The following is a 26,416-nucleotide window of genomic DNA, read 5'->3' as shown; positions in this document are numbered from 1 at the left end:
CATATCTAAGTTTTATGATTGTTCCCCTTTGATAATGGCATGGGGTGAGGGAGGAATGATGGGCATGCAGATATGTTATATGTAATCTTATTAGGAGGGGCGCTCATGTTCTCAACAAACTTCTGGAAAAATAAAAAAAACGTTCTGCAGTAACTAGCACTGCAATATAGTTATGGAGTTACGGTTGTATACAATACATTTGTAATTATACCCCCCTACCGCATAAAAGCTGCAAAAAGGCTTTTCTCACAGCCCTTTGAGAACCCATGACTGGCTTCGCAAATGAATGGGGTTCCTTTGTGTGTGTCAGGCAAAAAGTTAATGTATATACTAAAATGCTAAAGTGCAACCTTGATTTCCCTGCAAGTGTATGATATTTATACAACAGTGTGCAATAGAGGAACCCTTAAATTTCTACAAGAGATCAAGCTTACAAAATGTCGTATTAATTCTTAACATGGGAGCCATTGGTGCACTGAATGCTTACAAATATTTGTGACACATTTTAATATTTGTGACACATCAAACACAGACTCACAGCCTCCGAGGAAATTTTCTGCAGGAGTTCTGGCTCAGGGGTTCCGACCAACCTCAAAATGAGCTTCAATTGATCAATATCTACATGTGGACTATGAAGGAAAATGTGTGACAAGTGATGCAGTTGCCACAGATCAGACAATTATAGCGATGAGCTGCCCTCTGTATCAGATTGAGAATAGGCACAGAAAAGACGGGAAGAACTTCTATATATATAAAAAAAAAAAAAGGTTGGAAATGGAGCAAGAATGGATTACACCAAAACTAAAGACAGCAGTGGGAATGGCAACACCACATAAAATAATATAGGAACACCAAGGACATATCATTCATACACTGACCAAAAGACAAAGTAAAGGGAGTGCAGTGACAGAGTTCTTTTGCGTTCATAAGCAGCAAAGCTTATAAGGCAAGTATTCAAGTCTCCATACACACAAACAGAACAAACGACACATTGTACTGACCTTGCTGATCCACATGAGGTGAGCGATTAAACTGGTAAAATATCAAAATAACAAAAGTCTGACTCTACCTGTTAAGACATCATATTTGTCCTTTGTCAAATAACACTTATATAGTACTTAATATTCATGTTCTACAGTAGTTTACATTTCTCTTGCTTATAAGGAAAGAAAATGTTGAAGATTATAAAGTTGGAAATGTGAATCCTTCTCTATATCCGTTTTAATAAGTTTTTTAAAACTAAATAAAAACACAGATTTGGTGTTTTACAGAACTCACCAGTCGTAAACTGTTCCATTTTTGGAGTGTGTTGTTTCATGTCATCTTCCAGATAAATGGTCTGCTATCAGGAGGCATTTTCCACATTAAGTGGCAAATGTTTACATTCTTTAATTACCTGTATATTTCTCCTTTATAATATATGTTCTGAGCAAATAACCAGTCACATATTAATAAATGCAGTCAATTAAGATGAAAAGTGGATCACCATCGACCAACTGATTGGTCCAAGTGCCAGGATCTGCATCTAATTTGGCAACACACATTCTGAGTTGGTAGCAAAACAAAAAAAGCAAGTAACTTTGCACCTGCACAAACCATGTAGCAATGTAAGTGGAACAATTTGGCTGCTCTTATACGTAGCTCACGAATGCTGGACAGATTTATTTTTACACTACAATTTAGATTTCGGCTTGGATACACCCCAAATCTGAATTTCTCTGCAGACTTTAAATATGTTCCACCTGCAGTGCAAAATGGTTTTGCCAAGGTGAAAAAAGTTAAAAGCCCCCAACTTAAAATCAGCCCCATGGTCATGAAATGCATGGGCCAAGTAGAATGATCTCTTGCTACAATCAGGCTGATTAACCAACTTGCATGATAATCAAACTGATTTTGAACAGTTTTCTTTCTTTACCACAGTGCCTCAACGTAATGTACACTGAAGACAAAATATGTACATTTTACTTCCCATTTTCAATATCAATTTTTAATTAACATTCATTTTACAATCCCTTGTCCAGCTCCTGTATGAACAAAATTAAAAAATGTTACATTTTAGAATGGTTTTCCTAATCCATATTTGAATGTTCTGTAGTAATGGTATCACTGCAGAGTTGCCAGAAATAGCCACATGCCCTTATTTTTTGTGGTCATGCCCTAAAGTGAATAAAAAAATTGAAGTTTAAACAACCAGTTTAGAATTTCTGTCACTAGAGAAATGTTATGACATAGGAGAGAACAGTTTGTTATACTCCTAACTCAATCTAGCAAGTACTAAAGTAGCTTTAAAGAGGGATACAATTTTAATTAGAGTGAAAGAAATTAATGTGATCACAAAAGGTATTTCAAACTTGGATGAGGAGGCAGTCGTTAGACTCGTGTATGTGGGGGCATGATATCAAGGGACCCACTGCTATTATAACCGTAATTTATGTTATGAAGAATCTTTTGATAAAATGGACTACATTTTTGGCTGTATGCACCTCATAACATATTAAGCCATTGTTCTAAGTGCAAGTTTATTAATTAGATGTTGAGATAATAAGAGTCATGGTATAACATACCTTAGTTAACTCTTTTTCTTAGAGGTCCATAGGGTCCACAGGAACTACCTTGGGGTATGTAGTTGGAGTAATCCATTGCACCAAACAGCTACAGTTTTGAAGCTCCCAGCATGCATAGGGCCTCCTCCCTATATACCCCGTCCCCAGCCATAGGCATTCAGTTTGTAAACAAGCATAACTGCAAGAGACGGAAAGTGGAGAAGGAAATACAATGTACACAAGAAACACTCAAAAAACGAAGAGGGAATCAGTGACACAAAAAGAAAAGACCAGATCCCAACTGAGGCCAGGAGTGTCAAGGTGGGTGACCTGTGGACCTCAAAGAAAACCAGTAAACTAAGGTATATTATACCATAACTCTTATTTTCTTCTTCAGGATTCATAGGGTCCACAGGAACTACCTTGGGGATGTCCTAAAGCAGTTCCCTCAAGGGTGGGGACTCTCCTGAGCAGAAAGGAGAAACTACCGCACAAAGGAAGCATCCTGAGAGGCAAAAGTATCAAATGTATAGAATTTGATGGAAGTGTGGACCGAAGACCAAGTCGCCAACTTGCACAATTGTTCTGCAGAGGCGCCATGTCTAAACATCCACGACAGTCCCACAGACAGAGTAGAATGTGCTGTCACTGTGGTCGGAACAGGGAGATCAGCCTAAGTAGACACCTGAGAAATAGTCATACGCAGCCACCGAGCCAGAGTCTGCTTGTTAGCTGGCCAGTCTCGCTTATGAAAGCCATATAAAACACAAAATAAAACAGATATGAAGAGCTCAAACCACATCCAGTAAAGCTACACCTACAGAAAGGCCAAAAGACTGAAAGGCTGGGACTACAATTTCCTCATTTATCTGAAAACGGGATATCACCTTTGGAAGGTACCCCGCCCTTGTACGGAGGACAGCTCTATTCTGATGAAAAATGCTGTCAGAAACTCTGTTTAGGAGAAAGTCTTCGTTGTCAACCATTTGAGGTCCACTTTGTCTAAGTGTTCAAAAGGGTGGAGCCTGCAGCGCCCTGAGAACCAAGGATAAATCCCACGGTGCCACCGAAGGGACAAACGGAGGTTGCAGACGGAGAACACCCTGAAAAAAATTTCCAACATCTGGCAGAGTGGCAATTTTGCGCTGGAACCAAACTCACAATGCAGAAACCTGAACTCCAGACGAAGACTTAAGGTGCATACACACACACACAACGATATAGTTAATGAACGATTTTAGTAAACGATTTTCTACCTTGAAAAAATGAACTAAAATAGTTTACTAAAGTTGTTCATTTACTATGTTCATTTAAATGTAATGAACGATTTTTACGAACTACAAACGATTTTTGCATATTAACTTAATGAAAATCGTTGAGTTGACAAGTCTGACTGAACTACAAACGTGAACACGCATGAACGAAAATCGTTCATCGTTTGACTCAGAAAGTGAACGATTTTTACAAACGATTATCGTTAAACGATATAGTTTAACGATAATCGTTCAAAAAATCATTGTGTGTGTATGCACCTTTAAAGTCTAGTCCAGCTTGAAGAAAAGAACAAACTCGGGAGACCCTGAAAACCTTAGGGTAATTTTTTCTGTTGGAACACCAATAATAAAATGAATGCCAAATCCTGTGATAGATGCGGGCGGAAGCAGGCGTCCTTGATTTAAGCATCATCTGGATCACAGAAGTAGAAAAACCTTTGGCCCTTAAGACGGAAGACTCAAGAGCCATGCCGTCAAAGCCAGCAGAGGTAGATCTGGACATAGGCAGGGACACTGCACTAGCAAATCCGGTCGTAGAGGAAGTGAACGGTCTATGGATAGACATGCCAGATCAGTGAACCAAGGTCTCCTGGGCCAGACAGGAGCTATTAGCATCATCCTGCCGCCTTTTTGCTTGAATTTTTTGAGGACCCTTGGGAGGAGGGAGATCACAGGGAACAGGTATGCCAACTTGAAATCCCACCTCACCACCAAAGCATCCACGAAGGTGCCTGAGGGGTCTCTTGTTCTGGACCCGTTCCATGGGGACTTTGTGGTTGTGACGTGATGCCATGAGGTCTAAGTCCGGTAGTCTCCACTTGTCCACCTGGCACTGAAAGACGTCTGGATGAAGATATCCTGATGACATAGAAAGTCCGCTGTCCAGTTGAAGATTTCTGAGATGAATATTGCAGAGATTGCTGGAAGATGGCATTCTGCCCAAAACTGAATGTTCGCCACTTCCTTCATGGCTGCCGGACTTCGTGTGCCTGATGGTTGATGTCGGACTGAATCTGGACAGGCCTGCCCAGAATGAGCGCCCTGTGCACTGCACGAAGCTCCCAAATATTTATGGGCAGGTGACTTTCCTGAGCTATCCATCTTTCCTGAAAGGTGTGATGACCTGTCACCGCTCCCCATCCTCGCAGACTTGCATCCGTGGTGAGGAGTACCCAACCTGGGATCTATAATGGGTGACCCTTGTTTAAAATGAGTCGTCTGCAGCCACCATGTAAGGGAGAGTGAACCTCCAACGAGATGTGGATCATTTGAGACTTTATCAGATGATTCTGACCTGGAATGGAACTGGGCCTAAGCCACCATGTCGAAGGTGGATACCATAGACCCCAGTATCTGCATTGCTAAGTGAACTGATACTCTCTGATTGCGAAGCAGTTTGCGCTCCCTTAATTGTAGGGCAGCAATCTTGTCCACTGGTAGAAGAATCCTTTGCCCCAAGGAATCCAACAACGCCCCCAAATGTACCATCTGATAAATTATAGAAAGAGAAGACTGTTTCCAATTGAATATCCAGCCATGCTCTTGTAGACAAGCAATGGTCATTTGGAGATGGTGTTGTAAAACCTCCGGAGATTGTGCCAATATCAGGAGGTCGTCCAAGTATGGTAGTATCCTGACACCTTGTTGTCTGAGATGAGCCGTCATGACTGCCTTTATAATCATAAACAACCAAGGGGCAGTGGACAGTAAATGTTGCTGACCAACAGCAAAACGCAGAAACCCGTGGCGGAATAGTGCAATAAGTACATGTAGATGTGCATCCTGTATGTCCAGGGAACCCTGAAAACCCCAGATTCTATTGCCAACCTGATTTCCATATGGAGACCATGCAGTCACTCGGGCAAATGGATGAACCTGGTATATTGTTAAAACACGAGCGCTGCAAGTATGTATCTAAAACTGGTAATAGGTAGTGGATCTGCAAACTTTTATCAACAGGGAGTATATGAATGAATGTTGTAAAACAGAATGTGTGTAAAATAGAGCACTTTAAAACATAAAAATAGAAATAAATAAAACATGTGCTTTATTTTAAAGCAATATGATGTTTATAGCTCTTTTGAGATGTAAGTTTGGAGAGTCCGTCAGTGTATATGCAGCAGATGGATAGTGTAACTCACAGGGAGGCCAAAACAGCGGAGGTAGCCTTGCTCACTAGCTTTCCCTACCTTACCTCCTAGGCTTCCTCCGTGGTGCGGCAGGTCTTCTCCTTGCTGCTGCCGTCGCCGAGTGCAGGAAAAGCCGGCTTGTGATGTTCGTCAGCCGGGACGGGTGGTAAGACATCACCTGCTTCCGTGCACAGTGCGGCTCCTGTATTGCTGGATGTCAGCGGGACTTTGGTTCTCTCGCCACTTTCACCAACGCGTTTCATACCCTACTGGGTACTTTTTCAAGGATGGAGGAGTACTTCCAAACTTTTTAAAAGGGCAGAAGTTTGGAAGTACTACATCCTTGAAAAAGTATCCAGCAGGGTATGAAACGCGTTGGTGAAAGTGGAGAGAGAACCAAAGTCCAGCTGACATCCAGCAATACAGGAGCCGCACTGTGCACGGAAGTGGGTGGCGTCATACCACCCATCCCGGCTGATGATCATCACAAGCCGGCTTTTCCTGCACTCGGCGATGGCAGCAGCAAGGAAAAGACCTACCGCACCACGGAGGAAGCCTATGAGGTAAGGTAGGGAAAGCTTTTGAGCAATGCTACCTCCGCTGTTTTGGCCTCACTGTGAGTTGCGCTACCCAGAGAATATTTTTTTCATTTTCTACATGGATGACCCTGTTCCAACTTAGAATAGGAGCGAAAAAACCCACTTCGCTTCAGAATCAAAAGCAAATCTGAGTAATAACTCCTTCCTTGCTAGCCAAAGGAAGCAGGATTATCCCGCCTGAATTTAGCAGGGCATGAATGGTCTACTAGAGGGCAAAGCCATAGACAGAACCTGATGAGGGAGTTGTACCAACAACCTTCTGGGGATTGCACACCTAACGCAATACATTAGTCCTTCTTGGAATCAGTTTATCTGTAGTGTTCCATGCTTTCCCCATAAGCCCAGCGAACTATTCAATTTAAAGGTAATCCAGCCAAAATCCACTTCTGGTGTCTAGACACCAGGTTCATTAGGCTTTAGGAGCCAGTACTCCATCCTCTATAATGAGGACTTAATTAACCGCCCCTGCTAGGGAGGAAAATCCACTGATTAACTACTGTCCTCCTCTCAGAGATAGGTCCAGAGGGAGAAAAACCTGGGTATCCTCTGCCTTCTCAGATGAGATATCAGAATCTGAAAACAGGGTGGACTGAGAGGACATAATTCTCCATTCAGGAAACCTAACAGGCTGTAATCACTGTGAGAATCCAAAGTGGGAGGCAGTGTGGGGGTGCTGATAAGCGGCCCACTTACTGCATCATAACCTGAGACCAGGAGGACATACAAGGTGACCCCTGAACAGGTGCTGGCGAGGTAGACTGTTGTGATGTATATCAATCAACACACAGTCCCCCCCCTGTATGAAATCCTGAGAGGTCTACTGTACAGGATTTACATAAAACCATCATAGGGACAACATTCTCCTTTTTACCCTTGCAAGTAACCTACAACCAGTATAGGGTTAAAAAAATGCAATGTGACCACCTTCACGGATAAAAATAAATGTGAAGAACTCTCTAACCCCCATACACCAGGTAGTTGGGGGATTAGGAAAAAAAAGAAAGAAAACCAAATAAATATATATATTATTTTCTTCAACAACAGAGTTAGCATAAGTCACATAAAATGCATATATTTGCAAAAGGGCATTAAAATCAACACCTAAGTTTGGTAGGATCCACCTGCATATAAATACATTTGCAAGTGGGCACGATCAGTATGGTAGGATATAAGTTCAATGCATACAACTAAACTTACAAATCGGCACTGAAACACAAAGAAATTTGGTTAGATTTCTAGTGCTATATACCATGATCCTAGAGAAAAGGTATACACAGAGAGACCAATCTCCCCTCAGTAACCACTCCACAGCAGCTGAGCTGCCCCAACTAAGGGCGGTATTCAATCAGTTTCACACCCGCGATAAAGTTTTGCATGCCAGACTTTTCACCTACATCACGTATTTTAGCCGCCAAAACTTATTGTGCGCGTCCCCACTATTCACCCTATTCAATTCCAAAAGATGCAAAAAACGGCGACACGCAAAGTCAGAACAGATGGAAGGTGGTCTCAGAATCAGGGAAATCAGCCTGAACCCCCCCATTGGGAATCAATGTAGTAGTGCCCGAATAGCCCTAATAAAACTGTTTGGGGTACTTAAGTTGGTGCAATAGCCTCTAATTACAGTCTTTGCACAAGTGGTGAAGAATGGCATAAAGCAGTTTTTTTCTGGTGAAAAAAAGTAGTTCTGTCAAATTTGGGGTACCTAAAAATGGGTGCTAGCATCTTAAGGTCTCTAAAGTGAAGTTTTTACAAAAATGAAATTCTTCCCTCATAAAAGCACCTGCAATCCCAAAAGCACTTAACCCCTTCTTAGAGCACCCCCAGAACTTTATTTCGCTAGTTTGCGAAGTTGACCCCTCACTTTGTGCTTTTTCACCCCCAAATTCAAAGTACTTTTTTATGAGTGTTATGAGTGGTTTCCCCAACTTTGCACCCCAAAACAAAAATGTTGCACTTCTTTTCTCCTGCTATTCAGAGGTGAATCTTTTTCGCCTATTACATTGAATGAGACTTTCCATGTACGTGAAAAGTGTATGGAATGGAATACGGAGAAGTTTCCGACAGGCGAAAAATTGCAATCGGCGATACTTTTTCGCGGATTTCGGCTTTTCACGTCTAATTGAATATAGGCCTAATTAGGTGAGAGGGGGATGGGAAGCTCAGTCTTCACAAGTAAATGTGAAGTACAATTTAACCCCTACACATCTGGTAGTTGAGGGTAAAAATTGGAGCAATAGCAGCGATAGTTAAACAGCAGAATCCCTAGGCTGCGTCTGATGGGATACTCATGCCTATGCTAGACAGTAACTGGTCTATTAATCTGCTAAGCAGTGGTAGACGTGACCATACCCTGCACATGGAGGGCATCTGCTGCAGGACCCCATTGTGCAGGAACTGGTGTACTGGATTGGTGAGGTAGCAGTCTCCTATAACAGACTGCACACAAACCACGTTGCATTAAATCCTGAGCCAACATGCCTGCCAAACAGGATTTAGATGACACTAGCGCAGGAGGCCTTCTTTCCCATGCTTTTAGACATGGAAAAGACAGAGCTGATAAGATATATCTGACAGTTTAGAAATAAAAGGCAGTATCAATACAGCAGCTCGTATTAAAGTCACATACAATGCAAATATAAATTCATAAGCAAATGAGCTCAGAATCAACTGACCAAAACCCCGGGGGCTTGATAGGAGATATATATATACCTGACCCAAGGGAGAGGCATACAGGGAGACTGATCTACCCCTCTGAGATCCAACTGCTTTCAGCAGTGTAGCAAAGGTGAATTGCGAGCGTCTCAGTACACAAGGTGGTCATAAATAACAAACCAGACGCGGGAACCTACACAGGAAGTTGCGTCTGGGTTGGGGGAGGAGCAGCCGGGGGGAGAGTCTCTCTCCCCTAAACTGCGATTTTGAAGGCCGGGTACGCTGGTGCATCTACTACCCATCCCCGGCACCAGATGATAAGGTCCCGGTCGCCTTAGTGAGGCACTCTGAGAAGCCCTTCACCCGCAGCAGCCTCCAATGCGTCTCCTACACCGGAAGTCAGGACTGCAGTGCACGATTCCCCGCAAGCAAGGAAACGCCTTACCTTGTCATCTCCTTGGATCCGATTGCAATACGGGCCCCCAGCGTCGCTGCTAGCGAAGCTTCGCTTAGAACCGCCGAAATCCCCGAGCCTCCTACTCTGTTCAGGAGCTGGCGTTTCGGCCAGGGGTAGTAGGAGTCGTAATACATGCATCCCTTTGGACGCTTAGTACTAACTCAACTCAGTAGTATATAAAGAACTAAGGTAAATAAAATAAAGTCTAGGACTGCCTAAGCAGTCCTGCTGTTGATAAGAGGTGCGTCTGGACACTTGCCGACCACCAAACAAAAAAAACAATGCCTGTGGCTGGGGGCAGGGTATATATGCATGCTGGGAGCTTCAAAACTGTAGCTGTTTGGTGCAATGGATTATTCCAACTACATAACCCAGGGTAGTTCCTGTGGACCCTATGGACTCTGAAGAAGAAAAAAATTTATTTATACTCATGTTCGAAACATTTACTTATAGTGCATTGCGGGACACTGGGAACGTTGGGTGTAGTGGCGATATTGGAGAAGTGGGGACACTTTCAATTCTAGCACTGGTCTGCAGCTCCATCCCCACTCACCCGACAGGAAGCCTCAGTTACGTTTAGCTGCCCCATAGGACAGGCTATAGAGGACGAACAAGCCAAGGAACCATCGCCTCCTAAAACATTAACAAGAATGGGCGGCAAGCATCCCCAAAAGGACTCAAAGAAATTGCTAACACGCAACTGGCATCCATGGAGTCAAACAGGTGTACATAAGATGATAAATGTATACAGATGACCAGGTAGTGGTCCTGCACTGCAGCTCAGCTGAGTGCGTCTTCTGAACAGAACAAGAATATTAAATCCAAAGCCGTCTAATGCTGGGCATACACGTTACAATTATTGGGGAGATCCGCCCGATATCCGCGATCGCCCCGATAATTGTAGCGTGTGTGCGGGCGACCGAGGGTTAAATATCGCTCGGTCGGTCATGCCGGATTGTCCAGCATGCCCGTCTGATGCAATATTTATGAGTACAATGTCGGGCCGCATCGGGCAGTGTATGCCCCGCCGCGGCCGACAGACATTTCCTGTGTTGATTCCCATGGAAGGAATGGGGAAAGGTCTCCTCCCCCAGGGGTGGAGCGCAGATGTTGGGCTAATCTCACAGTGTATGCCGCAGACAGCTGCGGCTGGCAGGCTGCCAGATAAAGTCTGTCGGTTTGACGGGCATTTTGTCTGGACGTGTATGCCCAGCTTAAGCAGCAGCCAAGGTAATCCCCCACACTCCAGGGCACTTTAAACTAAACTGAGGCTTCACAGCAGGTGTTGGGCATGAAGGAGGGGAGAAGGGGAGCTATATAGAGGGGTGAGATATTAAAGTGCCAACAGACCCACAGGACCTTCACTATATCCCACTGTCCCTTCAATGAGGTAAAATAGAAATCACAGGTTGTGTGCAGTTAAGTGAGTATCAAAAATTGTCATTGGATAAATCATTCTTATGATAAAACATGGGAAATACAGTACAATAGCATAAAAGAAGTGTTATTTAAATAAGTGAAGGTCTGCAGAGTGGATTGCAGGTGGTCTAGAAGTAAAATAGAGATATCTCGGACAGGCATAGTGCCTTGTGATCTATACATTTAAGAAGAAAAGTAAAATTAAAAAAACTACAATTATGTCAAGACTATTTGTCACACACAGTTGTACTACTAAGTAGCATCAAGTAGAACTATAAACTGAAGCCCAAAATGACTTCACTGCTTTGCACTCAATTAACCCATGACTGAAAGCCAATGTTCATGACTAATATTTGTTAAGGATATTATTCAGGAACATAACATTGGCAGTATCTTTAGGTAATATCAAAGTTATCTGCTGACCTAACATTACAGTCTTAAAGAGTGAGCGAGGCAGAATATAAAGAAAAAAAAAATGTTTTCTATTGTTTAAAGGATACGGTCTGTACCTGGAAACAGAGTTCGACCTGTCAGGAGTTCAGCCATTATACATCCCACTGACCAGATATCCACTAAAAAAATAAATAAATACATCTCAGAACATATGTATACATTTAGAGGGATAATTTAGTAATAAAGTTACCACAAAGAGACACTGGTCAGGTGTAATAAATTTATTTAGGTATCATTACACAAGATATTGGCATTTTACAAAAAAATTTTCAATTGTATATAAATACCCAATACGGATGTTTGTATAGTTTGTGTGATATACAGTGGGCTTCAAGTTACTGGCACCTCTGAAAAAGATAACCAAAAAAGCTGTAAAAAAATAAAACCACCCAGTTAAAAAAAGTACAGGATAAGCTAGGAAACGGTAAACTAAAGCTGGATTAACACTTTGAAAAAAATTCAATCGGCCGCAATGAAAATTGTTAATTTAACGGGCATATCGCCCGGTAAACGCATTTATACGCGCTCCCGTTTAACGTGCAATTCAATTAGAAAATGCTTATTCCAGAGTTCATGTGGTAATGCTTGCTGGTAATCCTGGCGTTAAGCGTGGGTGAAAATGGGGAAATCAGTCTGTACCACCCCAAAAAAAGCAAACTAATAATGAACAACATTATAGAAGTCTGTAAGTGATCAAAGCAAAGTATTTGCCATGTATCAGTTGTTTTTTTTTTCTGCAAAGTAAATGTTCTAGATAAATTTGAATAAAAATTCCTGTCCCATTCATACAGCACCCTTTTGTACCTGTCCAACATCTTGTAACCCATTATTCTGCATTTTGCAGAATTTCACAGCAAAAATTACATGCCATTATTGGCCAAATTAAGCGAATTAAAAACTTCTAAATGCCTAATTAATCAGGTGGCGTGCCACTGAACCAAGTGCCCAGATTTGTATCTTAAAACAGGGATTTTACTTAACTTTTCACCTGCTCAGGAGGCCCCGAATAAAAGACGCGTTAACTCCTATGGAGAATTTAGGCACATTATAATTGAATAGCTTCAAATTGCCTCTCATAAAGAGTCACATTCTCACCCGTTAATGGGTTAATGCGGCTGATTGAATCTCCCCCCGCTATAAGATCTACCGTTAAATATATAGCTTCTATGCGGATCGGAACAATATTGTACACATCGTATAGTATTTATGCCCAATCTGTTGTTCATCGCATCATCCCATCTGCTGTGTTGCACATCAGATGGCATGATGCAATGAATGATGTGGTGCATATGGTGTAGTGTGTATTCAGGACGACACAATATATATTGGACAATCATACCTCTGGAGTTTGGCACTGTTCTACATGATGAGTGCATAGTATGTACAGGAGAATCAAGTAATTAGTATACAATCCCTGAACACATTATATACAGTGCTGTTGTTTGGAAGATTGAATAGTGTGTACACTGTAGATCCTGTGTTCTGGTATTGAAATAGGGACAACCGTCTTATCATTCGTTACACCATTTTGTGTGTACACATCATTACACTTATTATAATCCAGTTATTTCAAAAAGGTATTGTTGATCTCACAAAATATGTATCGAATGCAAAAAAAATACATACAAATGAATATACCTATATTATTAGCCAAAATAATCACAAAACAGTAATGAATGTACCAACAGAAGGACACAAGTGCATATTGCCAAATACAAAGCTTCATTTAGTATTAGGACCTTATTCAGCTAAATCAGGGGCATCCAAACAATGACTCGCAGGCTAAATGTGGCTGGCACCTACTTCAATCGGACCAGCATCCTGAAATCACCGCCCCCCTCCCCCCATTGTCATTATGGGGTTATTGTGTTTAGAATTTTGAGGCCCAAAATTAATTTATTCCATTTTGGAATAAGGCTGTAACAAAATGTGGAAAAAGTGACGCGCTGTGACTACTTTCCAGATGCACTGTAAAGCTGGCCACACACTAGACCAACTTTGATCCAACCAGCCAACTAGTTGATTGGTTGGAATGAAAATCTGGTAACGTATGGGAGTAAATGATGATCAGCAATTTGCTCCTGAATGCCAGAAAACACATGAAAATGGTCGTCAGACAAGTTTGTTAAATGTCTGATCTAAACAATTTGTTCAAACAACAGTTTTTGTCCATTTTCCAGCGTTTGGGAGCAAATTGCTGATTGTCATTTGCTTTCATACCTTACCAGATTTTCATTCCAAGCAATCAACTAGTTGGATGGTTGGATGTAAGTTGGTCTAGTGTGTGGCCAGCTTAAGTGTTACATATCAAATTAATCAGCACCTGGGGTGTCCTAGTCACATCCCTTTGCAACGAAGACGAATTTTCAGCAAAAAAAGATGCCCAGCACTAGCAGAGTTGCACGGGACCTGGCGATTCACTCACACAAGGTATATCGCGCCCATTATAAGAATACTTGAACCCCCTTTGGGTTTTTTGTTAAAGTTGTTATGGAGTTATTATTCTTAGGTGCACCTCCCCACTAACAAAAGTGATTATAGTTGCAATTATGGTGGGGGGAGAGATAATTCAAATTAAAATACATTTATTATGCTGATGATTTTGATTCGATGGTTCCTCTTATGGGTTCCTGTATTCTAATTTTAATTTATACTAGCTGGGATACCCGGCATTGCCTGGGTTGAACACTGGACCCTTTAGTACACCTGCAGCCTTTGTTTACATTGTCCTAGCCTATAATCCCATTTCATTGATCGTGAAAAGGACCCTACTGTTTGCCAACATGTATGCAGACAGTGGCCTAACTACCGTAGGTACACCACTGTTTTCCACCCATCTGGATCACTTTGGCTTCCCCCATCTGTGCTGCTCAATCTTCTCCCTTCTCCACGCTTTTCTGTCTCCTCCCTCCATCCACACCACTCTTATTCCATCTGCGCAGCTCTATCTTCTGCTCAGTCATCAGTTGCATGTGTGTAGTCCAATGAGCACACAATTCTGTGAATTAGCAGCTCCACCATTTTGTGAGTGACAGCTATCTCACTCAGTGTGCTGAATCTGCAGTCAACCACAGGGTATGATGGCATACGATACCTGTATTGCGCAAAGAACACGTCCATTAAGGAGTCAGTCTTAATGATCGGAATTTCACTGCTTTTTTGGGCATGAGTAGCAGAAATGCAGTAGGTATTGAGAAATTTCAGACCATCTCTAAGAAGCCGTAATGGGACATGTGAACCGTAAGGTTTTTTGTCTATGGACTTCCATTGCTTTTTTAGAATTTATTAACTATCAGGATTTTGACAAGCAAACCGGGCCACCCTCAGAGCAGAAGGACAACAAATAGGTACACTAACACGGGTGGAGCAGACAGCACACAGGAGGTGTTTTAAGGGTGCAGAAGGAGAGACGGCTGTGGGGGCAGGCTGCAGGTGTGTGGGGCAGTGGCAGCAACAGGGCCGTGCACAGAAGCATCAGCGGGAGACAGAGGGACGCATTGGTGCTGGGCATGCACCTGAGAAAATCAAATTAATAAGACACAGTGAGAACCACACGTGCATTGTTTTAAAAAATGAATGTGTAATATAAAGAAAAGAAAAAAAAAAAAAGACGTGCCCCCACAGCACAACCAGCATCGAGCTGGTTGTGCTAAACACAGGGGACAAACGACGTAGGGAATCTATGTATAAAGCACAACCAGCACCAGGCTAATCAGAGCCAGTCCTGGTTACCAAAATACAGGGAACAAACGATGTAGGAGTTTCCTAAAAAAAAAAAAAAAAAATTCCCATAGAGGAATCCCGAGGGGGGGGGGGGGGGGGCATGGTGTTTAAGGGGCTACACCTCAAAAGCTATTGGAGGTACAGAGCTGAAATTTGGTATGGGCTGGTAGAACGGTCGCTCGGTGCTGCATGCTAAATTTAAAACATGAAAAATTAGGACTTGGGAGTAATTTAAATTTACAACTGTCAGTTTTTTCTGACACTCAATTAGGACCACTTTTCTGCTGTTCTCTATGGGGGATTTTTAGGAAGGCATAACTCAGGGTAGGGGGCGAATTTAGACTTGGGGTTTGCTTTATTAGGTAGCTATTGTTCAACGGTAGGTGCTTTTTGGGGTTTAGATAATTGAGAAAACAAGAGATACGGTAAGAACTTACCTTTGTTATCTCTGTTTCTACGAAGTCCATAGGGTCCACAGGGTGACCTTGGGGTATAGCTGGATTCTGGATCCTCGGGCACCACGGAGTTAAAGCTTTTAGCTGCTCCCAGGATGCACTTGGGTCCAACCTCCCCTATACCCCGCCCCCGAGCCACAGGCACCTCAGTTGGTAAGCAGCCCAGGCCGGAGGAGGAGACGAAACAGAGAGAAGGAAGACTGGAACACACAAGAACCATACTCACAGAAATGGGAGACGGAAAACCGGTGACCAGTCACAGAGCCCATATGAAGCCAGGTGCGTCAGGGCAGGTGCCCTGTGGACCCTATGGACTTCGTAGAAACAGATAACAAAGGTAAGTTCTTACCATATCTCTTGTTTTCTACTTCAGGGTCCATAGGGGTCCACAGGGTGACCTTGGGGATGTCCCAAAGCAGTCCAACTAAGGGCTAGAGTCTGTTTGTTGGCAGGCCAACCCCTCTTGTGAAAACCAAAGAGGATAAACAAAGAATCCGACTTCCTCACAGAACTAGTCCGGTCCACATAAACCTGGAGTGCCCGGACAACGTCTAAGGAAGTCTCCCCAGCCGAAAGATCAGGTGACTGAAAGGCTGGTACAACAATTTCCTGATTAATGTGGAACCTGGAAACCACCTTAGGCAGGAAATCAGGACGAGTGCGAAGCACCGCTCTGTCCTGATGAAAAATCAGAAAAAGGGGACGACAAGAAAGCACCCCCAAATCTGAAACCCTCCTGGCAGAAGCAATTGCCAAGAGGAAAACAGTTTTAAAAGTTAGCCACTTGAGCTCCACTGACTCCAAGGGCTCAAAAGGAGGACCCTGTAAGGCCCGAAGAACCACCGCCAAATCCCACGGGGCCACAGGTGGCACAAAGGGAGGCTGCATTCTCAAAACACCCTGGAAAAAGGTGTGTACGTCCGGCATAGCAGCGATCCTGCGCTGGAACCACACCGACAGAGCAGACACGTGTACCTTCAGTGAAGAAAGACGTAATCCTTCAGTGAAGAAAGACGTAATCCTAAATCCAAACCCGACTGAAGGAAAGCCAGAATACGCAAAACCCGGAACACCTGGGGATCATAGTTTCTGGCCTCGCACCACTGAAAGTAAGTGTGCCACACTCTGTGATAGATCCTCGCGGAAGCAGGCTTGCGTGCCCTCAGCATGGTGGTAATAACGGAGCTAGAAAAGCCCTGAGACCTCAGGACGGCTGTCTCAAGAGCCACGCCGTCAAAGATAGTCGACCCAGATCCGGGTGAAGACAGGGCCCCTGAGACAACAGGTCCCGCCGTTGAGGTAGGAGGTACGGAGCGTCGATGGACAGGCTCTGCAGATCGGAGTACCACGGCCTTCTGGGCCACCAGGATCAGTGTGCCTCCGTCCTGTTTGAACTTGCGCAGGACCCGAGGCAGCAGAGATATCGGAGGGAACAAGTAAGCCAGTTGAAACAGCCATTTCACTGACAGCGCGTCTATCAGACTTGCGCCTGCGTCCCTTGTCCTTGACCCGTACACAGGCAGCTTGTGATTGTGACGGGACGCCATCAGGTCCAGCTCTGGCAGCCCCCACTTGTCCACGAGTAGTTGGAATACCTCTGGATGAAGCGACCATTCCCCGGGATGCACGTCGTAACGGCTGAGGAAGTCTGCCTCCCAATTGAGGACTCCTGGGATGAAAACTGCCGAGAGAGCTGGAAGATAGCGCTCCGCCCAAGCCAGGACGCAGGACACCTCCGACATCGCAGCTCGACTGCGAGTCCCTCCCTGGTGATTGATGTACGCCACCGTGATGGCAACACCTGGGGATCATAGTTTCTGGCCTCGCACCACTGAAAGTAAGTGTGCCACACTCTGTGATAGATCCTCGCGGAAGCAGGCTTGCGTGCCCTCAGCATGGTGGTAATAACGGAGCTAGAAAAGCCCCGAGACCTCAGGACGGCTGTCTCAAGAGCCACGCCGTCAAAGATAGTCGACCCAGATCCGGGTGAAGACAGGGCCCCTGAGACAACAGGTCCCGCCATTGAGGTAGGAGGTACGGAGCGTCGATGGACAGGCTCTGCAGATCGGAGTACCACGGCCTTCTGGGCAACGCTGGGGCCACCAGGATCAGTGTGCCTCCGTCCTGTTTGAACTTGCGCAGGACCCGAGGCAGCAGAGATATCGGAGGGAACAAGTAAGCCAGTTGAAACAGCCATTTCACTGACAGCGCGTCTATCAGACTTGCGCCTGCATCCCTTGTCCTTGACCCGTACACAGGCAGCTTGTGATTGTGACGGGACGCCATCAGGTCCAGCTCTGGCAGCCCCCACTTGTCCACGAGTAGTTGGAATACCTCTGGATGAAGCGACCATTCCCCGGGATGCACGTCGTAACGGCTGAGGAAGTCTGCCTCCCAATTGAGGACTCCTGGGATGAAAACTGCCGAGAGAGCTGGAAGATAGCGCTCCGCCCAAGCCAGGACGCAGGACACCTCCGACATCGCAGCTCGACTGCGAGTCCCTCCCTGGTGATTGATGTACGCCACCGTGATGGCAACTGACTGCACCTGAACGGCCCTTCCGTGAAGAGCGGTGCCGGACGACTGCAGGGCTCTGTATACTGCCCGCAGTTCCAGGATGTTGATGGGAAGAATCGCTTCCTTCGCCGACCAACGACCCTGAAGTGACAAGGAGCCTGTCACCGCCCCCCAACCCCGGAGACTGGCATCTGTCGTGAGCAGAACCCATTCCGGGATCCAAAAGGGGCGCCCCTCTAGGAGATGAGCTGTCTGCAACCACCAGGCTAGGGACAGACGCACCTCCGAGGACAACACCAGCATCTGAGAGCGGATCCTGTGTGGCAATCCGTTCCATTCCGAAAGAATCAGCCCCTGCTGGGGCCTGGAATGGAACTGGGCAAACTCCACCATGTCGAATGCCGACACCATGGACCCCAAAACTCTCATCGCTGAGTGCACAGACACTCTGCCACTGCTCAGACAACTGTGAATCCGCAGCTGTAAGGAGGAGACCTTCTCTGGAATCAGAAAAATCCGTTGCTGACGAGAGTCCAGCCGGGCCCCCAAATGAACCATCCGTTGTGATGGGATGAGGGAGGATTTCTTCCAGTTGATCAACCAGCCGTGCGTCTGTAGACAAGCGACCGTCAGGTGGAGATGCTGGATCAGTACCTCCAGGGAGCTTGCCAGCAAGAGGAGGTCATCTAGATACGGTAGCAACCGTATCCCCTGGCTCCGAAGGTGAGCCGCCATGACCGCCATCACCTTGGTAAATACCCTTGGTGTCGTGGAGAGACCAAAGGGTAGAGCCCTGAATTGGTAGTGGTTGTGGAGAATAGCAAACCGCAGAAACCGTTGGTGCGATGTTGCTATAGCCACATGGAGGTAGGCATCCTGGATATCCAGGGAGACCATATAATCCCCCGGTTCCATCGCCAGTATGATGGAACGCAAAGTTTCCATCCTGAATTTGAGAACCCTGAGAAACCTGTTCAGGGACTTCAAATTGAGGATGGGGCGATGAGAGCCATTGGGTTTATGCACCAGAAACAGCGTAGAGTAATACCCCATCCCACGTTGAGACTGTGGTACGGGTATAATGACCCCCGCCATCAGCAAGGCCTCTATGGCTTCCTGAACCTGCAAGGCCTTGGTTTTGTCCTGAGAAGGACTTGTGCAAAAAAACTGGCAAGGCGGCCTGTGCTGAAAAGACAGGGCGTACCCCTGGGAGACCACTTCTCGCACCCAGGCATCCGTGGTGGTATTGTGCCAGCACTGGGCGAATTGAAGAAGTCGGCCTCCCACTCTGGGGTCCCCCAGAGGGAGGCCCGTCCCATCACGCAGAAGGCTTATCTTCTGGCTTGGAAGAAGGGCGCCTAGCACTCCAGGCTTGCTTCTTTGGCTTTGAGACGGTCTTGGGTGCGGACTGCCTCGGGAAGGACTGACCCTTTGCCTTGCCCTGAACCCAAAAGGAACGAAACGCCGAGCTCCGGACCTTAGCAGGTGTAGTAGCTGAAGGGAGGAAGGCTGACTTGGATTTTGCCAGGGTATCTACTATTTTGTCCAGGTCCGGACCAAATAGTAATTCCCCATTAAAAGGTAAGGCCTCCAAGCCTTTCTTTGAATCCGCGTCTGCACTCCAAGACCGCAACCACAAGGATCTACGAGCAGACACTGCTGCCGCCGAAACCCTAGAGGTCAACAGGCTAGCATTTAAAGATGCTTCTCCAATGTAGGAGGCGGCATCTCTCATCTGTCCTAACAATGCCCTCTGGACGTCCGAAGCTTCATCCGTAAACGTGTCCTCCAAGGCGTTGGCCCACCCCTCAATGGCCTTGGCCACCCAGGAGATGGCCATGGACGGCCGGGCTACAGCCCCTGAGAGAGAATAAATAGACTTTAGACAAGTCTCCACCTTCCTGTCCGTAGGATCCTTCAGCGAGGATATAGACGGCAATGGCAAAGTAGCACTCCTGATGAGGAGTGTTACATGGGAATCGACTGCAGGCGGAGTTTCCCATTTCTTACAATGTGCTTCCGGGAATGGATAATTGGACGCCAAGCGTTTCTGTGGCAGGAAACGCTTACTGGGCGTCTGCCAGGCCACCGCCATGTGATCAGTCAACTGATCAGACAAGGGGAACGCTGTAGAAGTAACCCTAGCTTTTTTAAAACTAGGATACCTTGACTTGGGAGCGGGTGCCTCATCCTCAATCAGAAGAATGGCCCGCACCGCCTTAACCAGAGCCCGCACATTGATGGAAGACTTAGTGTCTACCTCCTGGACTGAGGCATCTGAGGCTGAGTCATCCTGCACCTCACCATCATCCGAGGACCCCTCAGAATCCGAAAGATGCGCAGCCTGTGCCATGACTGAGCGTTTAGACGCCCTGGAGGGCATGTCACTGCGCAACATCGACTGAAAAGCCGAAGATGCTGCCGCCAAATCTTGGACAGTGTGGGAAAGCACATCCCCCCAGGGTGGAGGAGCTGTCACAGGAGCCTGAAACGGCACCACAGCTGGCTGTGCCACAGGGGTGGACTGAATATACATTGGCAACCCCGCATAGGGACCAATAGGCTGAGACCCCGGGGGAGTCTGCAATAATTGTGGGACACCCGGGGAATGGGGGATGGCAGGCTGGGGCAACGCCCTAGTAGGGGCGGCAGTCGGGACCGACAGACGGTCCGCGATGAACACCAGCACCTGGGAAAACATCGCCCATGGTGGCTCCTGCGACATGGGAGGTTTAGACGTACCAGGGACTGCCTGGCACCGTCCGCACAGGCCGTCCTGTGACAAATCCTCCCTATCCACTCCTGCAGAACAGCGCCTGCAGGAGAACAATGCCGGAACCCCGGAGTGCTCAATCTCCTCCTCAGACATGACTTAGGAAGAAAACGTGCGCACTCACCAGTGTGCTGAACAACAGCCCACAATATGGCACCGTGTAGCACACAACTGCATGTGACGGACCTCACAAATACGTGATCTATATAAGAGAGGTCAGTAGAAACGCCCTTCCCCCGCACACCTGTAGGGCTTGTAGGAGAAGGAAAGGGATAGGTATAGGCTGACAGTAAGTAGAAATAAGCACAGACAGGCAGCACTAGCAAAAGTCACATACCATGCAGGAAGATATACTCACTGCACCTTTCCACTACAATCAACCTCCCAGATTCAGTGTCTGGGAGGGCTATAGTGCTGTGTACACTGTCCTTGTCGGGGGAGAGGTACACAGGGGGACCGGTCCGCGTGCTCCCTGAAGATCTGCGCTGCCAGTAAGAAAATGGCCGCTGGAGACCTCAGAGGAGGAGTGGCCGAGTATCTGCAGCTCAGCGACGCCAGACTCCGAGCTGAAAGGCGCGCTGAGCAGAGGGGAGGAGCCGCTGACAGGGAAGGCTTCCTCCCCTGGCTAGCATATTTAACCCCCAAGGTTGCGGCATCCCGCTTGCCGCTTAATTTACCCTGGTGGTCTAGTGGTCTGGCGGGGTATGCCTCCGATGGAGGGGGGGCCCGCCGCCACCGCTAGCGCCCCCGGTCTGTCCCCTAGACCGGGGGCATGGGACTGCATATAAAAGGCATTACCCGTGCACCGCCGCTAATCAGCGGTGCGCGGCTTACCTTAAGCTCCCCGGCGTCTTCCGGCAGCAGTCCCGAGGGAAACCAGAGTCCGGCTAGTACAGTCTCTGGCTTCCCCCACCGCGATCCCCAGTTAAGTGCTGGCGTCGCGTCGCCAGCAGGGAGGAGCGGCAGCGTGGGCGTCTGTACAGACAGCCCAGCGCTGCCGCTCTGGAGAACAAAACTAATGTAATAATAAATTTAAACTAGTTAAATAAAAAGCTTTAGGGGGCTGCTCCTGCAGCCATCCCCCGCAGGGTGACCAGACTCCGGCCGGGCACCATCTCAAACTGAGGTGCCTGTGGCTCGGGGGCAGGGTATAGGGGAGGTTGGACCCAAGTGCATCATGGGAGCAGCTAAAAGCTTAAACTTCGTGGTGCCCGAGGATCCAGCTATACCCCAAGGTCACCCTGTGGACCCCTATGGACCCTGAAGTAGAAAGTTATAGTTTTTAAACTATTACCTCACAAATCCATCATTATAGAGATAGGAAGTTTCATCTTGATGCGCCTCAGTAGGAGCGTCCACCAGGTGTACTTACTGTGGCTTCACTTGGGTGCACCAAGATGGCAGGTCAGTGTGGCGGTGGTGCAGGCAGAAGGACCCGGGGGAGGTAGCAGCAGACAGATGCAGGCTCGGATTTGAGCCTGCCCTACCACCCCAAGGGACAACCAGCAGCAGGCTTTAGAGACACAGTACTGGTTGTGCTAATGACGTAGAGGTCCCCCGTATTAAGCACAACTAGTACCAGGCTTTTCAGAACCAGACCTGGTTGCCAAAATACTGGCTACAAATGAAGTAGAGGTCCCCCGTAACCCGCACTGGGCTCTGAGCCGGTCCTGGAAAACACATGGGTGAAAATATGCGTAAGGTCCCCCCTGTACTTACCAGAACCAGCATCGGACCCTTTCTAGCAGGGGGTGATGCCACAGCCAGGAGAGCACTTTCATCGGGCCCCCCAGCCGAAGCACCACCCCTGACTGCTAGTCAACCCAGGCTGGGTATCCCTGGGGAGTTGGGGACCCCCCAAAAAGGGGTCCCCCCCCTCTCCAGGGCACCCCAGGCCCAGGCCGATAGCCCAGGGCTATCCCCAGCACCCCTGGGCTGTGGGTGCCAGGTTGATTGTGTAGTGTGGTGTATATGAAAATATAAATATTGTCTTTTGCAGTAGTAACCACAGGTACCAGCAGACGGAGTATTAAGGGCCCGCTGGTACCTAGAGTACCCCTGCAAAAGAAATCTTAAAATAAAACAGACAGTTTGTTTTAATATTTTATTTTTCCGCACCTTCACCTGGGGAGCGGCAGCCTTTAAGCTCTATTACATGGCTGCCACTTCCCCCAGGACTTCCACGGAGTCTTCACCTGGAGGGCGACGGCTTTTAAGCTCTTTTACACGGCCGCCGCCCATCCAGGGCTTCCGCGGTATCTTCATGCTTCAGCTGGTCTTCTCTCCAGCTACCCTCCAGCTGAGGTGGCAGACCGATGATGTCGCGAGCCGTGATTGGCTCGCGCCGGCCATCTTTGAATTTAAAAAAATTGCGCTAAGGCGCCATTTTTGAAAAGGGCACGCTCGGCTCTCACCTTTGAAGTCAATGGTGAGAGCAGCTTATTGGCTGAGAGGCGGAAGGCTCGCCTCTCTCAGCCAATGAACGCTCTGCAGCGGGATTTCTAAACTGAAATCCCGGGTGGAGCCGTCATTCGGGTAGTAGTGTTCTTAGTGAACACTACTAACGTACGTGGGTCCGGGTATTTCCGTTTTGTTTTTTTTGCCAAGACCCTGGATTGTCTGAAGAGGACAGATCCACGCATAGGAGGTGGTGAGTATGGATTTTTTATTACAGGTAATCCATAGGATTATCTACTGGAGAAGAGGACAGATTGGCTACAGGAATACATAGGTGAGCATGTGAGATAGTGTGTGCATGTATGTTTTAATAACATTTTACTTTTCTATGGTGGGTGTATTCTGTGTTTTTTTAATATTGCTTTTGCTGTGGAACTACAGATACCAGCAGGCCCGTAATGCCCCGCATGCTGATACTTGTGGTTCTCCAAGTACCAGCATGCGGGGGAGGCTTGCTGGAAACTGTAGTTCCACAGCAAAAGCGAATATTTTAACTCTTTACTTGCACCACACTTTACACAATCAACCCGGCACCCACCGCTCCAGGGATGCCGGGTATAGCCCCGTGCTATCAGCCTGGGCCTGGTGTGCCCAGGGTTCCTCGGCCTGGGCTTACCAGCGGTCAGGAGTGATGCTTCGGCTGGGGGGCCTGTTGGAAGGGCTCTCCTGGCTGTGGCATCACCCCCCGCTAGAAAGAGTCCGGTGCTGATTCTGGTAAATACAGGGGGACCCTATGCATTTTCCCCCCCTGTATTTCCAGAACCAGGGCACAGTGCTGGTTGCGCTGAATACGGGGGACCTCTACATCATTTGTCCATCGTATTTTGGCAACCAGGGCTGGTTCTGACTAGCCCGGTGCTGGTTGTGCTTCATACTGGGGACCCCTACATCATTTGTCCCCTGTATTTAGCACAACCAGAACTGGGTCTCAAAAACCTGGTGCTGGTTGTTTTCTGGGGGGAGGGGTCACACCATTTTTAAAAAAAATTTAAAACACAGAAGCAGGTATCATGGATCGTCCAGTTCCGAGCCTGCATCTGTGTGCTGCTACCACCCCCGGGTCATAATGCCTGCACCCCTGGCGCCCGCACCGCCGCCACTGAGGCTTGCTATCATCCCCGGGTCCCGGCCGCAGTCAACGCCCGCTAACCCCCACCACCGCTAAAGCCCGCAAACGACAGCCATCTTTGTGCACCCAAGTGAAGCCACAGTGAGTACACCTGCTGGAGGCTCCTACTTAGGCTGCGCAACAAGTTGAAATTTCCCCTCTCTATAATGGCGCATTCCTGAGGTAATAGTTTAAAAACTGTAACTTTCTAATTTACCTGAATCATAAAAACACGTACCCGGGCACAATAGCTACTTAATAAAACAAACCCCAAGTCTAAATTTGCCCATACCCTGAGTTATGCCTTCCCAAAAATCCTCCATAGAGAACAGCAGAAAACTGGTCCTAATTGAGAATGTCAGAAAAAACTGACAGTTGGAACTTTAAATTACTCCCAAATCCTCATTTTTTATGTTTTTACCCTGGCATGCAGGACCCAGCGACAGTTCGACCCGTCCGTGCCAAATTTCAGCTTGGTAGCTCCTATAGCTTCCGGAATTCTCTATGGGAGAGTTACAGTTTTTTAGATGCAGCCTTAATATAAAGGGCACGACTGTGATCTTATAATATAGTCCAGAAATACCCCACAGTTGATATATTGATTCAGTCCCACTGGATTTAATCCTCTGCTGGTGTTTATTCTGCTGGCACAGCGTGTAAATTATCAGCGGGCTTCAAGTTGCTGGAGACCTACCACGCTGTTCTACCATTCATTCCAACACCAAAGGAGTTATATTAAACCGGTTTACCAACCAAGGGTTAATTGCAAGCCAGGATTTCTGGAAACCTGTACTTTTCCACCTAAGGGAGTGGAGAGTGACATTGCTATTCGGTTTCATCTGCCGGTGATTACCGCCCTGGAGATGGGGAAAGGTTACCAATACACCATTATATATGGTGTGTATATACATATCTTTTTACTGAATTTAATCATCATGTACTCATACATCTTGATAAACTGGACAATTTTTTATTGTATACGAGTCATTCCTCAGATACACGTTTTTATTAGTTGGGACTTTCTTTTTGGATACTCATTTTTAATCATTACTCAGTGCACGGATTGTTATACTTTTTCAGTTTACCTAACATTGTATTCAATATCCTAGGAACTGAAGTTCTATTGTGTTATTGATATTCTTATTGCTATGTTGTCAATAAATTGTCAAAACAGCTTTTAAGGAGTACTTTTTATAGTGGTTATAGGCGCAGACATTTATTCCTTGTCCATTTGCTTTTCTTAAGGGGCTTTGGCAGTATCCCTTTATGCCAGCTGCTAATAATCCGCCTATGATCCCTGGTTAAAGGGCACACCACTATATCACTTTTTCTTGAGATTATTTTGTGTTTAATGTAGTTAAAAAATTTTACACACACACACACGTGGGTCCTTGCTCATCTAGCCTCAATACACCATGTAACTCCTTTAGCAAAAACAGATCCCCGACACTAACAATGTGTCTATGCCCACAACAATGGAACATTGTAGCAGGATAATGCACCAAGTTGTCTAGAATTGTTGCAGGAAAAGGAGCACTCTGGAGTGTTTAGACAAATGGTGTGGCCGTTGCATCGGAGCACTGTTTGCGACTGAGTTTCTCAATCAGCATGCACAGATATACAAGTGATGCATATCAAATTAATCAGCAGTCTCCTGGTGCATCCTAGATGCTTCACTTGTGACCCATGGTTTGTACTTACTATAGTACTTTCTAGAGCTTGTGTATTACTAATAACTGGAGCACCCAATGGCATATTGGATACAAGGAGTGCCGGACTATTGGATTAATAGATAGATACCCACATACAGGTTGAGTCTCCCTTATCCAAATATTCCAAAATACGGATTTTTTT

At 46.4% G+C, this 26,416-nt stretch overlaps 1 protein-coding gene across 3 annotated transcripts in view; it reads right to left on the bottom strand.

Moving 5' to 3' along the window:
• The window catches only part of LOC148442607 (mitogen-activated protein kinase 14), a 138,602-nt gene that overhangs the window by 28,848 nt on the left and 83,338 nt on the right, over positions 1 to 26,416 (bottom strand). For 2 of the 3 annotated variants that reach the window (XM_088463731.1, XM_088463730.1), the window contains exon 8: positions 11,577 to 11,648. In XM_088463731.1, the coding sequence (XP_088319857.1) occupies positions 11,577 to 11,648 (72 nt within the window). Of the gene's footprint in view, positions 1 to 538; positions 619 to 11,576; positions 11,649 to 26,416 lie in introns of all 3 variants that reach the window. The other variant, XM_088463729.1, reaches the window with a different exon arrangement.

The sequence above is a fragment of the Taudactylus pleione genome, unplaced genomic scaffold (assembly GCF_031769625.1).
Source record: "Taudactylus pleione unplaced genomic scaffold, aTauple2 ptg001437l, whole genome shotgun sequence".
Lineage (NCBI taxonomy): Eukaryota > Metazoa > Chordata > Amphibia > Anura > Myobatrachidae > Taudactylus > Taudactylus pleione.
This window is presented reverse-complemented; position numbering and strand designations above follow the sequence as displayed.